The following is a 16,127-nucleotide window of genomic DNA, read 5'->3' on the forward strand; positions in this document are numbered from 1 at the left end:
GGACCTGGCAGCCCCCAGAACCAGCTCACAGCACAGGCAGGCTTCAGGTGGGCGGGACTGGCACTCACCCTGGCTGTTTCTTTCTTCTGAATCCCCTCATAGGTGGCTCCTTCCTCAGGCTGCGGGAGTCTGGGGGCTTTGCCTTCGGCAATCAGCCTCACGGCCTGAACCTGAGAAGACCTGGGTGGGTTGGTGTCCCCGGCTTTAGGACCCTCCCCTAAGTCCCAGCCCCTCACTCATCAGACCTGCCTGGCACCACACCTGGTGCACGACCAGCACCCATGGCATAGGTGCCGCAGGAACAGGTCCAAGTCGACTTCAGTCCCTTGCCCACACAAGCTCTTTGAAGATTGTATGAATTAAAGCCTTTTGCCTAAAACCTTCTCTGATTTTTTTTTTTTTTTTTTTTTTGGCTGTGCTTGTGGCATGGGGAAGTTCCCCGGCCAAGGCTTGAATCTGAGCCATGGCGGCAGTGATGCCAGACCCTTAACCCATGGTGCTATGGTGGTACAGCCTTCCCTGCCTTTTAAGGGGTCTTGAGCTGTGTGATGGGTTTCCAAAGTCCCAAGTTTAGCAGAAAGCGGTTCCTTTGCTACAGCAAAGAAGAAGGTTGTGGAAGGAGGAACAGGGGAAGGTGGGCAGGAAGAGCTGGGCCACTGTGAGGGAGGGTCAGGGGCCAGGGATACAGAAGCTGAGAAGCCAGGAGAGGTCAGCAGTCTAAAGCAGGACTGCCCAGGGGGGAACTTTCCTTGTCCGCATTGTCCAACTCAGAAACCCCTATCCTCCTGAGTTACTAGGGACCTAAAATGTAGGCAGTGAGACTGGTGAACTCAGTCTTTGTAATTCATTTAAATTAATTTAATAGCCACGTGTGACTAGCGCCCACCCACTGAACAGTGCAGCCCTAAAGGATACTTTTGCTTGTTTTCTGTGAGATGTGCAAGGTGAACCCTTCCTGTCTCTCACGTAAAACCTGAAGGTGCTCACTCTCCTTTAGCGACAGGTGGACCCCAGGCCGCAAAACTGGGAACAGCAGTCACTGCTGTGCTATGGAGCCAGTCCCTGATGACTCCAGGCTGGCCTCCTGCACTGGACAGCTAAGCGCCCGACACACCGCTAGGACGCCAGCCGTGCTCCTCCTGGGGCACTCACAGCAGGACCTCACCTCCCCAAGCAGGAAGCACGTGACAGCGCCAATAAAAGCGCTCCACGGTCCCGGCCAGTGATTGGCTTGGGGTCGTCACATGACCTACATTGGCCAATCAGAGTCTCTTCTGAGTTTTCATTTCTAAATTCTAGGGGAGGGAGGGTTTCTCTTCCTTTGGAACCAAGAAGTGTGTATAAACTCTGCGCCGCCAGTGGCGACTTTTCCTCTCCTTTAAGGGCAGCCAAGCTGAGGATGAAGCTAATCAGAGAGGAACAGAGAATCTGGGTGAATCCCACGACAGGACAAGCCTCTGGATTCAGCCAGGCTTGATGCCATGGCTGCCTCTAGTCTTCTCTCTTAAATGAGCCCCAAATGTCCACCTTTGGCTAAACCTTGTTGAGCTTTTCTGACAATTGTAAGCAGGAGTCCTGCCTAATCCAATACATTGTGTGACCTAATCCTGCCTCTTTGAAACCCTGAAATGAGAGTTCCCCGTGCAGATCCTGGAATTGAGGGATCATGGTCCTGGCTAGCTCCGAGGTCTCTCCCTGGGAGGGGGCAGGCCTGGAGGCAGACCTTACCATCCCTTTGACGCCTTCTGGGAAGAGGAAGCGGCTGTACAGCGTGTTCACGGTATCATCCGGGAGGACGTCACACTCCTTCTGCAACAGAAGGTCTCCAGTGTCCAGGCCATCATCCGCCCAGAAGATGGTAAACCCCGCTTTCTTGTCTCCATGAATGAGGGTCCTAGGAGCAGAAGAGTGAAACCTGAGTCCAGGAAGAAGGACCATGGCAAAGGAGGCCCTGGAGTCTGCCCCCATCTCCCCAGGGGAGGACTGGTCTCCACTCTGGCAAGAGCAGGAAGAAGGAAACTGGTCTTTACTGATGCCAGCTGTGTGTCAGTTGTGCTAAAAGTCCTAATGCCTCATGTAACTTTATCTCTCCCACTGGTGTAACAGGCATTGCATGTCCCTCTTACAGATAAGGGGTCTGAGGCCTAGAGAAGCAAGGATGCAGGACTGGAGGTCTGGGAGCCAGAGTCCCAGTCAGACCAGTCCGACTACAAACCCACTCTCTTTTGAAGCTCAGGTGTCTCCCTTCCCTGATGGCCTCTGTGAATAGCTCCACCCACCAGACACCACCTCTCTTCATCTCAAACTATCTTGGTGATTCTTTGCTCCAGCTCTATCTCTTTCCAAGTGGGGTCTGCTGAGAGTACTGGCAGAGGGTGGGGGTTAGAGCAGGCCTCTGGGAACCCCTTAGCCTACTCTGTTCCAAAGACCCCACTGTAGGAGAGGACGCTTCACAGTTCCCTGTGGGGATGAGAGTGTATGGCGATGCTTGATTCTGATTCTTGCCCACGGACCACACTGCAATCCATTGTGTGGATGCCATCTGGCAGCTTGCCGCAATGCCTGCTCCTGGGCACCAGAGAAGAGCTCTGGGCTGAGAGGGAGTCTCAGGCAGGTGGGGAGTCTTGGCCCTGTCTCACCAGTTGATGGATGAGGCCCCTCGGTGCCGGGGGAGCAGGCTCGGGTGGTAGATGATGGAGCCATAGCGGGGGGCACTGATGATCTCCATGGGGATGAACTGGCTGCAGAAGGGCAGGACGTTGAGCTCGGCACCCAGGGCCTGGTACTTCGCCACCACGTCGGGCAGAGCCTGCCCCTTTGCCCTCCAGCGGGTGAACTTGAACACCGGCACTCCATCCTGCTCAGCCTTCAGGCCTGCGGGACAGTGGGTGAGAAACCTGCCCCCCTTCCCCAGCAGGGTGCCTCTTGCATCTCCTTTCCAGGCCTGTCCTTCCCAACTTCCCTGCTGCCCAGGGGTGGGACGGTGCCGGCCAAAGGCCCAGGCCCAGGTCCCAGGGACTGCTCTGCCTGGACTGGCCTCTGCTGACCACCAGGGCTTCTGAGTGCCTCTCTCTCCCAGACTCCGGCCTGACCCCTGACTTTTTTGCCTTCACTGCTCTGGAGGCCTTGTGTCCATCCCCAGGTTACTTCCTTTCCACTCTCTGCGCTCTCTGGGCTGGGGGCTGGGGCCCTCAAAACTGCAATTCTGCCCACCACCATGCTTCATAAGGGCCAACAATAAGGATGCTGGAGGGAGACTGAGAAGCTGGAGGCGGGGTTCCTGTCCTGGGAGCACCACCCGCATCACTTCTTCACCCCAGGGCATCTGCTGTATCCGCTTGGGGTTTCCTCTTCATCACTGAACTGTCCCCAGTGCTCGCCCCTCCCACTGTGTCTGAGGCCCAGGTCCCAGCAGCAGCGCACCCTTCCCGAAGGTCTGAGTTATAGCCCCAAGCCTCCAAGTTTTAGAAGTTACAGCTTCTGGAGTTCCCGTCATGGCTCAGTGGTTAATGAATCCGACTAGGAGCCATGAGGCTGCAGGTTCGATCCCTGGCCTCGCTCAGTGGATTAAGGATCTGGCGTTGCCGTGAGCTGTGGTATAGGTTGTAGACATGGCTCGGATCTGGTGTTACTGTGGCTGTGGTGTAGGCCAGCAGCAACAGCTCCAATTAGACCCCTAGCCTGGGAACCTCCATATGCCATGGGTGCAGCCCCAGACAAGACAAAAAAACAAAACAAAACAAAAAGGAGTTACAGCTTCTTCCCTCTCTCCCCTCCCCCAGTGCCTCTCAGAGGTGGCGGCTCCTCCTTGGTCATGATCATGGCCACAGTCATAGAGCGCTCCCCTGTCAGCCCTCCTCAGCACCCGTCTAGCTCTTCCTGGTGCTCTCATGGCACTCCTGGGTGAAGTGTCGCCCTGACTGGCTCTGACCCATCACTGCCCCTCTGCCTCTGTGCCCTGTGTTTAGGGGTACTGTGGGAGGGGGCTCCATGTGAGCAGAGTGGACTGTGCTCGCAAAGGATGTCCACCTTGTGACTGGGGGGTGCTTCTCAGGACATCTGAGGGTCAGGTCAAGGAGAAGCTCCAGCCAGCCTTAGAGCTGGTGTCAGGGGACACGTAGAGGCTGGGGACAGGACTCAGGCTGGATCCCAGGTCATGCTGAGCTCAGATCTAGAACCAAGGCCTGACTGGCATTGGGACGGTGCCAGAGCTGAGCCAGGGGTCAGCCTGCACTGCTTGTCTGGGAGACTCACTGTTCGCAATGCACCAGCGCCCCCCACTCCTGCAAGACCCCCTCCCTAACCTGGCCCCACATTCTGAATCCATGGGGCCTGAGGGTGTCCCAGAGAGTCTGTTCATCGAGCTGGGGCCCTGCTTCCTGGAGGAGGAAAGGAATAGCTGTATATCAGAAATACAGATTCCTAGGCCCTCCAAGCAGAAACTCCAGGGGAGGGGGTGGTGCAGGGGCCCCAGACTCTGCTCACAGGCCTTCCCTGTGGTGGGGTGTAGGGCATTCACGTCTCGGGATGCTGACCTGTGGTGACTCCACTTGGCAGCCCTTTCAGAGCCTGGGTGCTGGGGTCAGGGGGCCCTGGAGCTGGTCAGACTGCGGGGCCCAGGGAGCAGGCTGGGCTTCTCCAGGATACAAACCCCATCCCACACTCCACTTTGTTCCAGAAAAGCCCCTCAGCCAGTTGGCACCTGAGCAGGATGCAGGGTGGACCACCTGAAGCTGCTTCTAGCCAGGGAAGCCCACGACCCCACAAAAGACCCCGCAGGCTCTGCTTGCGGGACAGCCACTCACCCAGGGGGTCCACCTTCCCATCCTGGTCTGGCACAGTGAACACGCCCACGACCTTGTGACCCTCCTCCTTCAGGTGGTTGTAAACTTCCTGGCCAAACAGGCTCTGTCCAATCACTGCGATCTTCATGGCCGCAGGGGCGGGTCGGCAGGATCTGGGGAGGGATAAGCCTGCAGCGTCAGCCAAGTCATGTGCCCTGGGGCAGCTCCCAGCACCTCACCCGCCCCAACCCCTGGGCCAGGCTCTGGGCTCCCTGGGCGGCGGCCACTGCAGGGAGACGGCCGTGTGAGGGACAGAGAGGCAGTCCCGCCTGGATGGTGGGACTCTGGATGCCGGTGGCGAGTCGCATAGCTACTGTGGATGCTCTGTGACCCCTCCCACATGGTGCGGAGCTGGTGTAGGGCCGTCTGAGGGGGTTTGAAGGTTTCTGTGACCAGGCCTGGGGCCTCGGTGAAGTCACATCAGCCTTGCTTTCCTCCTTTGTTGGTGAGAAAGATCCTGTTCAGAGGCTTTCAGCCTCAGGCCAGGCTTTCCCTGAGTGGGAAAAAGCGTGGGCCTGGCTGCAGGGCCTGCCCGCCACGGCGTGTGAAGAAGGGTGCTCCTTGGACAGCCAAGGATGCAGGGTGGGGTGGGGCCCTGAGCTGGCCCAGAAGGATGGTGTACAGGAAACACCCGGCTAGATCGAAGTTTGGTCCTTCAGTCCCTATGCTCAGACCTGTAGAACCCAGTACCCACTGGAGATATTTCTTGAAAGTGTCCATTTACAAAAATATACCTACTTTGCTGAAAATTTAATTGAAGCAATATATGCTTCGGGCATGCAGAGAAGTGTCCAAATCATAAGGACAGAGCTCAATGAATGTTCACACACTGAACACACCCTATGACCAGCGCTGAGTTGAAGCCGTACTCCAGGAGGATGGGTCGATCCGTTTTCACAGAGTGACTGTGTGACATTCTGAGGATTGTTTCCCTGCAGCACTGGCCCTATAACTGGGCCATGTCCATTCTCACTGCTGCATAGTGTTTCACTGTGAGCATAAATAAAAATGCTCCTTTGTCCAGTCTGCTGTGGATGGATATATTTCCAGTTTGAGGCTGTTCCCATGAGAGACACGATAAAGATTCTGGCACAGGGTACTCGCCAAGTCCAGGCTCACACTTCTGTTGGGTGAGTATGTAGAAGTGGAATCCTTGGGTAGCATGTGTGAAAATGTTGAGCTTTGACAGGCTCTGCTGGTTCCAAAGTGGCAGTCGGGTTTCCACATGCTCTGCATCGTGGCCTCCTGTTTCCTGTCCTGCTGGTGGGAGCTAGAGCGCTGGCCCCCTGGGTTTGTGGGCAGGTCCGCAATGAGGAAGGGGTGCATGTTTCTCTATACTCATAGGCCACTTAGAGATCTTTCTATTTTGTCCACTGGTGGTCTTTTCCTTATTGACGTGCAGGAGGTTTTTGTTTGCCTGGTTTTGTTTTATTATTTTTAAAAAATAATCTAGACTATGAGTCCTTTGTCAGATATAATATGAAAAACATCTCCCAGTTGTGTGGCTGGCCTTTTCACTCTATGGTGTCTTTCGGTGAACACACGTTCTTAATATAGGGCGCTGTATCAAAATTTCCCTTTATACTGAGTGGGTTTTGTATTCTGTGTAAGAAATCTTTGCCTAGGAGTTCCCGTGGTGGTACAGTGGTTAATGAATCTGACTAGGAAGCGTGAGGTTGCGGGTTTGATTCCTGGTCTTGCCGTGGGCTGTGGATGTAGGTCGCAGACGCAGCTTAGATCTGGTGTTGCTGTGGCTCTGGTGTAGGTCGGCGGCTACAGCTCTGATTCAACCCCTAGCCTGGGAACCATCACATGCCGCGGAGAGCGGCCCTAGAAAAGACAAAAAAAAAAAAAAAAAAAAAGAAAGAAAGAAAGAAAGAAAGAAATCTTTGCCTACTCCACGTTCAGAGAGATGTTCTCTTCGCCTTCTGAAATCTTTATTGTGTGACAAAGGAGCCAAGATAATCTTTCCAACAAATGATGCTGGAACAACTGGAGGTCCACATTCCAAAGATGAATCTAGACGCAGACCTTACACCCTTCATAAAAATTAACTCAAAATGCATCACAGACGTAACTGTAAAATGCAGAAGTATAAGACTCCTAAAAGGTAACACAGGAGAAAACCTAGATGACTTTGAGTAACTTTTTAGATACAACACCAAAGGCACAATTCACAAGAGAAAGAAAGAAGCTGGATGGTGTCAAGATTCAAAACTTCGGCCAAAGTTACTGTCAAGCGAAAGAGAATGTGGTTGTGTGTGTGTGGTGTATATATGTGTGGTATCTACGTGTGTGGTGTGTGTATATGTGTGTGAGGTATGTGTGGGGTATCTGTATGTGCGTGTGGTATGTGTGTGTGTGTATGTGTGTGTGTGTGTGTATGCGCATGTGTACTTGCTCAGTAAAAGCCTGGAAGGAGCCACACAGAAATGGTAAAAGTCACCAGGTAGGTTTTTGGGGTTCGGAAGTCTTTTTTTTTTGTCTTTTTGCTATTTCTTTGGGCTGCTCCCGCGGCATATGGAGGTTCCCAGGCTAGGGGTCGAATTGGAGCTGTAGCCACTGGCCTAAGCCAGAGCCACAGCAACGCGGGATCCGAGCCACTTCTGTGACCTACACCACAGCTCACGGCAACGCCGGATCGTTAACCCACTGAGCAAGGGCAGGGAAAGAACCCGAAACCTCATGGTTCCTAGTCTTGGATTCATTAACCACTGCGCCACGATGGGAACTTCTTCTTCTTCTTTTTTTTTTTTTTTAATATTGGGTGTATATTACTTGTGGAAAAATAAAGCAGACAAAAAAGATCTGTTTGGAAGCAGGGAGGCAAGGGCAGGGAAGTCACCTGTGAAGCACCTGGGCAGGGACAGCCCACCTAGAGTTTGGCACCAGGAAAATCAGGTGCCACAGGGGAGGGTCGAGGAGGGACAAAACGCAGAGTGTGCCTCATCAGGCAGCTGCCCAGTCCCCGCCTCCTGCCCGAGCAGGCACCCTTGCTGCCCAGGGCGCTGTGGGGCTGCATGGCATCTGAGGTCCGTTGCGCCACCCAGGACTCCTGCCCCAGTGCCCAGCTGCCAGCCCCTGGTGGCTGGTGGAGCTGCTGCTCAGGGCAGTGGCTGAGCGGGGCCCATGGGGGATGCAGCCCTAGGAGGGGCAGGGGCTCTGCTGAGCTGGCCATCCAGCCACAAGTCTTCTGTCCTCTGTTGCCCTTTGCTTGGGCACCGGGAGTGGGCACATCTGTCCCTCCCACAGTCCCTGGAGTCACGCTTATCCATGGTCTTTTCCATGGTCTTGGGTCATGGTCTTGGGGACAGGCCACTGTGCAGCTGCCTAGACCACCTGAGCCTTTAGACTCGGGTTCAACCGTGTGGAATCGCCCTCATCTCAGCCTCCATCTCCTTCTCCAAAAGGGACTGTTCCCAAGGCCATCCTGGAGGTTAATGCCAGCTCCAGACAGCCTCCTCTGCCTAAGGTAGTGTGCAGTCTCATGTCACACTGGAGCAATCTTGTCAGGTAAGCGGCTATTATTTTATCACCCCTCCCAATCTTAGGAACTAAGATTCAGAGCCTAAGGAACTTGCACGATTTCATGGAGAAACAGGGGAGCGGGAAGAAGACAGTGGGAGTAAACATAATTCTGTCTCCTATACCTGGGGGAATCCCTGCCTCCCCCAGGCAGGTGGCAGGTGAGGGGTCTGCACAGGTGCCCCCGAGGGCCGGATCCGAGTAGCCTGAGTAGCGCAACCCCCAAAACAGGTGGCCGGGCTGTGGCTCTGCATCCTGCTCTCAGAGCCAGGATCACGCCAGGGGGCTGGAGCGCTCCAATCACAAGAGGTCCTCGTGCCCGGCCCCCAGATTTGGCCAATCAGGGGGGACCACTCCCAGTCCCAGAATGGGGTGAGGACCTTAGTGGGCTAGTAGACGGTGCAGGGGGATAGGCTGTCCCTCCACCAAGGACCATCTAATCACCTTCCCCTTGTCCCTTTCCCTCTCGGAGCCTGTTTTCTCTTCTGAAATCGGGGCTGAAAAGCCCCCGGCTCTGGGAGGCGCCTCCCACCCCCCGCCCACTAGCACAGCGCTGTCCTCCACCCCTTCAGCCCCGCATCTCGGTCCTGCAGCCAGAGGACGCCCCAGGCTGGAGCCTTGACTGCCCCAAGGGGAACCCCGACTCTAGTCCCCGCGGCCAGATTCCCCCACCCCCAGAAGCCCCTGGAGCCAGGGCAGCCTCCTTCCCCGGGACACCGGGGGCTTGGGGACTCACCACGCACCGGAGAAGGAGCACAGGCGTCACTGGCCAGAGCGGACTTCTGAGTCTGGGTCGGGCAGGGGACCTCGCTGACACAGGCTGGCCTGGGAGGCAGGGAGGCGGGGCCGCCCCTGCTAGTCCAGGAGCAATGGCCAAGGCCGGAGCCCGGGAGGGGAGGGGCGCCGAGCGGGTGGGGGTAGTCAAGCTGGGTCCTGGTGGGGAGGGCATGGGCTACAACCCTTTCCAGTATTCACAGGGCTTTGCAAAGGCCCTGGGGTTGTGAGTACCTGCAAGGCTGACTCAGAAGAGGCAACTCACCAGGCAGGTAATTTTATACCCCATTTCAAGTTGGGAACTTTCCCTGTTTGCTCCCCTTCTTCCTCAAGAGAAGCCCCGCTCCCTCCCCGCCCAGGACTGTACTCCTACCTAAGTCACTTCTTTTATTTTATTTTATTTTTTTTGTCTTTTTGCTTTTTCTAGGGCCGCTTCCCATGGCATATGGAGGTTCCCAGGCTAGGGGTCCAATCGGAGCTGTAGCCACTGGCCTATAACAAACAGCCACAGCAACGCCAGATCTGAACCACGCCTGCAACCTATACCACAGCTCAAGGCAACACTGGATCCTTAACCCACTGAGCAAGGCCAGGGATGGAACCTGCAACCTCATGGTTCCTATTCGGATTGGTTAACCACTGCGCCATGATGGGAACTAAGTCACTTCTTAAAGGCAGCTTTCCTAAACCACATGCCAGCTAGGACAGAGCCCCTCATCACATGGCTAAAGAAGGGCGTTTCATGGTCCTTCGAACCCTCTCAACCACAGTTTGATCACTGCTTCTGGGATGATCTGATTGACATATTTCCCCATTGGAACAGGAAAGCAAGAACTGTCTTAGTCCATGGGAATTCCCCAGTATCCAGTGCAGTGCCTTGGGTTCAATAAAAATTGTGGAATAAATGGCTGAATGTGAGGTGCCTGTGGTGGGAAATTCGTGGAGAACTCTGAAGTTGGAGGAGAGAAGGCTGAGAGGTGACACTGAAAGGATAACTTGGAGATCAGACAGCCCAAGCAGGTGTTAGGAAATCAGAGAAGAACCCATAGTCTTAAGGCAGTGTACAGAGAAGAGGGAAGTTTAAATCCAGCAGCACTGCCACCTGCAGTGACATGGAAGCAGAAAATGTGCAGGGAACTGGGCCATCTGACTTGTGTTGAAGGCACCTCCTGGCTTCTTCTTGCTGCTTATACTATAAGGTGAGAAGAGAGATAAGCCACAGGAGGACTGTTAAATAAAAAGGAAACAGAACTTGCTGGTTTTGAAATTTCCTTGCTTCTCCAAATCATAGTAATAATAATAATAATAATAATAATAATAATAATAATAGTAATAATGTATTGGGGAAATAAAATAAATAAATAAAAAGAAATTTCCTTGCTTCTCCAGATGTCAAATGATGCTAAAATTAACACAGCTCCCAGGCAAAGACTTTACGCAGGGCCATCCCAGGAAAAGAGTGTGTAAGGATGAAGCCCAGAGTGTGGCTCTGGATCCTTTGTTCAGTTCTCAAAAAGGCCAGAGGTGGCACCTCAGAGTATTCAGTTCAAGAGTGGGACTTCCAAAAAGCTTAAAGTTGTCATTCAGCTGAAGCCCAAGGTAGAGGAGGGCGTATATCAAACAGGTGACTGGGTTTGCCAGTTTTGTTGTTGTTGTTGTTTTGTCTTTTTGGCTTTTCTAGGCCCGCACCTGAGGCATATGGAGATTCCCAGGCTAGGGGTCTAATTGGAGCTGTAGCCGCCAACCTATACCATAGCCACAGCAACGCCGGATCCGAGCTGCGTCTACGACCTACACCACAGCTCACGGCAACGCCAGATCCTTAGCCCACTGAGCGAGGCCAGGGATCGAACCCACAACCTCATGGTTCCTAGTCAGATTCGTTTCCACGGCGCCACAACGGAAAATCCTTACCGGTTGTTGAAAGGACTGAAACTCAGTAAGAGTCAGAGAAGAAACACAGAGTTTTTCAAAGAGTTATTATATGGCAAAAGCTTGGACTGAAAGGATCAGAGATAGTGCAAAATGAAGAGACCTCTGGAACTGCCCCCCATATTCTTCTGACAAGAAGCAGCCTCGGAAACCACAGGTGCACACATGGGGGTATGTCATGGAAACAAAAGGATGACAGAGGAGAATGAAGTTCAAGGTGGAACCAAGGGCATGGAGTCACTTTCAGACCAGAATCAGACTGAGTTCTAACTAAGGAGCTTCCCAGCGGATTTCAGGATGGTGTGGCTGAGTGACACCCGTGTGCCCTCCGCCCTGTCCCCTTTGAAGATCTGCAGTGGTCATGCTGTGTCTGTTCCACTGTTGCGTGTGGGCAGTTGGCAGGGGGCGGGGGTACAACTCGCCCCTCAAATTCACAGGTCATCACATTGAGAGTGCATATCCTCAAGCACCCTCCCCCACATCAGGCTCAGACACAAGACTCTGGACCCTGAGCTACAGCGGGTGGGATTTTCGAGTGCGCATGTACTGCATGGGAGAGGATGGGAGTAATTTGGGGGGTCTTGTGGACTGCGGTGGTTTAAAGATCTTTAAGGACACACCCCCTTCAGGAGAGGAGGGCTCCTTGAGTCCTTGGGTATGAGCTAGACTCCATGGCTTGCTTCTCACACGTGCAGCATGGTGGAGGTGACGGTGTGTGACTTCAAGACCAGATGGAGAAATGGGGCCTGAGGTCAGAGGGTGGCAGAAGCCAGCTCTCCCATCTCCTAGAACCACATGACGCTCTGAATGCGCCTCACTGCGCCCACCTCTGTCAGCTCGGTCCGCTTCACCCCGTGTGCCCCAGCCTGGCTTAGACTCGCGATGGGCTCCTGCAGTCTGGCTCTCCTCCCTTGTGAGATCCCACACGCATAGCACAGATCACACCTGGATATAATTTTCCATATGCTTGTCTGTCTCATTCCACAATGACGAGACTGCTGAGGCTGAGGTGTCAGCTGTCAGAGCCCCCAAGGCGGACCTGCCTCAGAAGTGGCCCTGTGAGTGAGTGTGGATGGAGGGTGCACCCAGCAAGAGAGCCTCAGCCAGGCTTCCTGTGAGCCCCTTGGTGGCTGGGAGGATGGTGTGGGTGAGGGGCAACCCAGGGGCAGCTTGGGGGTGTGTCTGCTCAAGCCACATGCATGGGTGGCCAGCTGGAATCTCTTCCCGTTGTGTAAGGATGACTCAGCTGACCTCGGGGTCTTAGCAGCTGGGTGCTGGGTGGATGCTGCAAAGGAAACATTAACCTGGCCGGGCCTGTGGCCTCCAGGAAGTCAAAGAGCAGTGGTGTGACCAGAACTGCCTTTCCAGCTCGGGCCAGTGCTCCCTTTGCCTGAGTTCTCTGCTCAGGTGCTCCCCACCTTGTGAATTACTCTTGGTGTCACCTGATGTCCGGCTCCCAGTGGGAACGGAGAGTTCAGGATGGGTTTCCTTGAAATTCCACTTGAAATGGGCAAGTGTGATTTTATATAGTGTCTTAGTTCGAGCTGGTGACACGCACCACAGACTGGGTGGCTTATCACAAGTGACGTTACCTCTCATAGTCCTGGAGTCTGGAGGCCTGGGTGCCACTGTGGTTGAGGGAGGCTCTGCCAGGTCCCAGTCTTCTCACCGTGTCCTCACGTGGCAGGTGCAGCGAGGGATCCCTTTGTAAGGACACTAATCCCCTTCATGGGGGCTCCACCTTCATGACCTGATAACCTCCCAAAGCCCTCACCTCCTGATACCACCATTTTTGGGGGTTGGATTCAACATAAAAATCTGGGGGACACAGGTATTCAGACCCCCACACAGACAGAGGTAAAGCACGAGTCAGCCTTTATACAGTTCCAGGCTCTGAACCAGGATCCATCCAAGGACATGGAAATGCAAACAAAAGTGTTTCTGCAGAGCTGGGCTGATGGTCACAAGGTTCATGGCTGTTCTCCTAAGAAGGCTTTGCACAAGGGCCTGCTGACGCCCATGTTAAAGCAAACCTTGGGATGGTTTTGGGCTGGATCCCCAGTGCCTGGGACATTAGGGGAGAGGACCTGGGGTGCATCTGCCCTCCTTGGGAGGATCAGGCCTGGCAGGACTGGGATGAGTTTAATTGGGAAAAACAAGAAAGATTCCAGAGGGAGAGAAGACTAAGAATGAAGCCAGGGGTGTATGGAGAGGGGACAGGTGGGGCTGAGAGGAGTCAAGGGGCTGTCGCAGAGGTGGGAGTGGGGTGGGGGTGGGAAGGTGGGGGGGGTGGAGGTGGGGCTGGGGGATGGAGTGGAGGGTGGGATGTGGGGCATAAGGGTAGGCCTCATGTCCCCCTGAGGCCCAGCGGTGGTTGGACCTGTGATTTCCTAGGCTAGGGCCATTTCAGAAGCATTTGGGCAACTGGCACAGGATGGCTAACTTTTTATTTTGTAAAGAACATCTGAAAAAAAAAAAAAGTCAATTTCCTGGAATGTTATTCAGCATTTAAAAAGGAGGGAACTTCTGATATGTCACAACACAGAAGAAACTTGAAGCCAATGTGGGCAGTGAAACCAGCCAATCACTTCTAAGAGGTCCCCAGAGCCACGAGATCCATAGACACAGCAGAATGGGGGGGCTGGGGGAGGGCTGGGGGGAGTGAGTGAGTGATGGGGCTCTGTTCTGGTTTGGGAAGATGAGAAAGTTCTGGAGATGCTGGTGGGGATGCTGGCACAGCAGTGTGAAAGTGTCCAATGCCACATAACTGGACACTTAAAAGTGGTTACGATGGTGAATTTTTTATTTTGTCACAATTATTTTTTAAAAAATCAATTTCCTCTGGCTGTCATTATAACTTCATTAAAAAGGTCATTTAGCATTAAAAATCATAAAGGAACAATCATCCTTGTTGAGAACTGTCCTAGCCCCCACTGGTCCTGGGCCAGGCATCGGGGAGCAGCCATCAGTGTCTGAGGACATGAGGCACTGAGCCTGGAAAGTGGGGGCTCAGAGCCGGGCCCTGGGGGGACCACTTAGCACGACCAGAGAAGGGCAGGTGCAGAGCCCTTTGTGCAAGGGGCTGTGACCTGGGTAAGGGCACTGTGGCCACACTGGGGCTGGGGACTAGATGCCTGCCACCCTCCTCCACCTCCTCCAGGACTCTAAGTCAGAGGCAAGGGGCCCGTGCACCCCATCTTTCCAGGTCTGAGCCAGAGCAGCGGAGGAGGAGGGGCGTGGACCTGGAGGGCGCAGCGGACTACCTGGTCCTGTCCAGTTAGGCGAGCACCCGTGCGGGTTCAGGGGCAGGAGCCAACTGTGGAGATGCTGTCACAGAGACGTCAGCAGAGCCAAGAGTGCAAACAGGGTGTGGCGAGGCCCTCAGGGGTCAGCAGCAGAAAGGAAGTCAACGCCACCCCAAGATGGATCACCCCAAGCTACTTTTCCTCCCGTCCTGACCTCTCTGTGGCAGCCCTGCTATGGCTCCCATGTCAGTCACATGCCTGGCTGTAGAAACCCTTGCCCTTTCTCCTCTGAGGTTGGAGTCACACAGAAGGAGAACACAGGAGAGGCCCACGCAGCAACGAGGATGGGTACAGCTGCCCAGGAGATGCTGCCTGACCAGAGAATGGCTCTAGCTCCCTCCATCCTCATCTCGCATTGGGGCTTCCCTTGGCAAGGGAGGCCAGGCACCTGCAACATGCAGCTAAGCAGGTGCAGCACAGCGCTGAGGGCCGTGGACAGGTAGGGGCAGGGGAGCGTATGCAGCAGGAATGACGACCTCGATGAGCACTGTGTGTGGAGTAACCAGGTACAGCCAGCTTGGAGGGAGTGAGCAGCCAGTGAGCCTGGAGACAAGCATTTCTGAAGCATTTGCCTGGGAGGGAGGATAATGAGAGGGCACGACAGGAGGAAGAACTGCAGTCAGGGGAAAGGGTTTTTTTTTTTCGTTTTTTTTTGTTTGTTTGTTTGTTTTGTTTTGTTTTTTTCTTTTGTCTTTTTGTGGCTGCACCTGCGGCATATAGAGGTTCCCAGGCTAGGGGTTGAATCAGAGCTACAGCTGCCAGTCTATACCACAGCCACAGCAATGCCGGATCGGAGCCACGTCTGCGACCTACACCACAGCTCACAGCAATGGCGGATCCTTAACCCACTGAGCGAGGCCAGGGATCGATCCTGCAACCTCATGGTTCCCAGTCGGATTCGTTTCCGCTGCGCCACGATGGGAACTCCGAAAAAGGGTTTTAATGAGAGACTAGAGCCTGTTAAAAGTCAGTGGGCAGGATGCAGCTGAGAAGGAAAAGGTGTATGTTTGAGGAAGAAAGGGGAGAATTAGTAATTTTACTAAAATTTTGCTCTGCCCATGTTGGGAGGGAGGCAGGGTGTCACCGGCGAGAACTAAGCCCTCATCTGTCATAGCAGAGGTAGCGGCTCCAGTCAGACCTGCTTACTGAGCCACAGTCCCAGAAGCCTGTGGTTTAGAAACACTGACCACCTCAGTCAGGGTCCAACTTGGTCGTGGGAGAACCGCCACGTGGCAGGCGCTGTCCCAGGCACAGGACACAGCGGCTGAAGGACTGGATGTGGAGAGGGAGGGGGCTGACCCCTCGAGGCAGCATGGCAGGTGACAGGATGTATGGGGCAGGGAGTGGCCTTTCTTGTTCCCTGCGCTTAGTACTATTTGCATGTTTAATTGTGTCCACGTACTGTTTTCATGAAAACAAACATTAGCAACTGTCATCCTGACTCCCTTTCTCCCTCCTCTTCTCTCCTACAGGGACTAGAAAAGGAAAATGCAGGCTTTTCCCCCATGGGACAGTCTGATGGGCCGGCCCCTGCCCTTGGGAAGGGCTGCCCCCCACGGTCCCCAGACTGCAGCCATTGCCGGCCCTTGCCCTCTGTCCAAGGAGGAGCAAGGCCACCTGCTGGAGTGTCGGGCAGGACCCCCGAGCTCTAGGCTGTGAAGAAAACCCTGAGCTTGGCGTTGGCCATGATATTTTCAGTTACCTGCAGGTGAAGAGGCCGGGCCGGCTGGGACAGGTGGTGTCAGCA

General features: G+C 54.3%; 1 protein-coding gene across 4 annotated transcripts in view; it reads right to left on the bottom strand.

The window, feature by feature from the left end:
• The window catches only part of ALDH1L1 (aldehyde dehydrogenase 1 family member L1), a 97,583-nt gene that overhangs the window by 36,964 nt on the left and 44,492 nt on the right, over window positions 1-16,127 (bottom strand). The window contains exons 1-5 of one of the 4 annotated variants that reach the window (XR_014809080.1): window positions 9,106-9,159; window positions 4,806-4,957; window positions 2,640-2,874; window positions 1,729-1,894; window positions 69-170 (exon numbers count right to left, since the gene is read on the bottom strand). Coding sequence is in view for 3 of the 4 variants with exons in the window: in XM_084966595.1 (XP_084822721.1) it covers window positions 69-170; window positions 1,729-1,894; window positions 2,640-2,874; window positions 4,806-4,957 (655 nt within the window). In the remaining variant the exon portion in view is untranslated. 4 annotated transcript variants of the gene reach the window in all.

Source organism: Sus scrofa, chromosome 7 (assembly GCF_054392235.1).
Source record: "Sus scrofa isolate SSC_HxYL_T2T_F1_AM1 chromosome 7, Sscrofa_HxYL_maternal_Yorkshire_Landrace_v2.0, whole genome shotgun sequence".
Lineage (NCBI taxonomy): Eukaryota > Metazoa > Chordata > Mammalia > Artiodactyla > Suidae > Sus > Sus scrofa.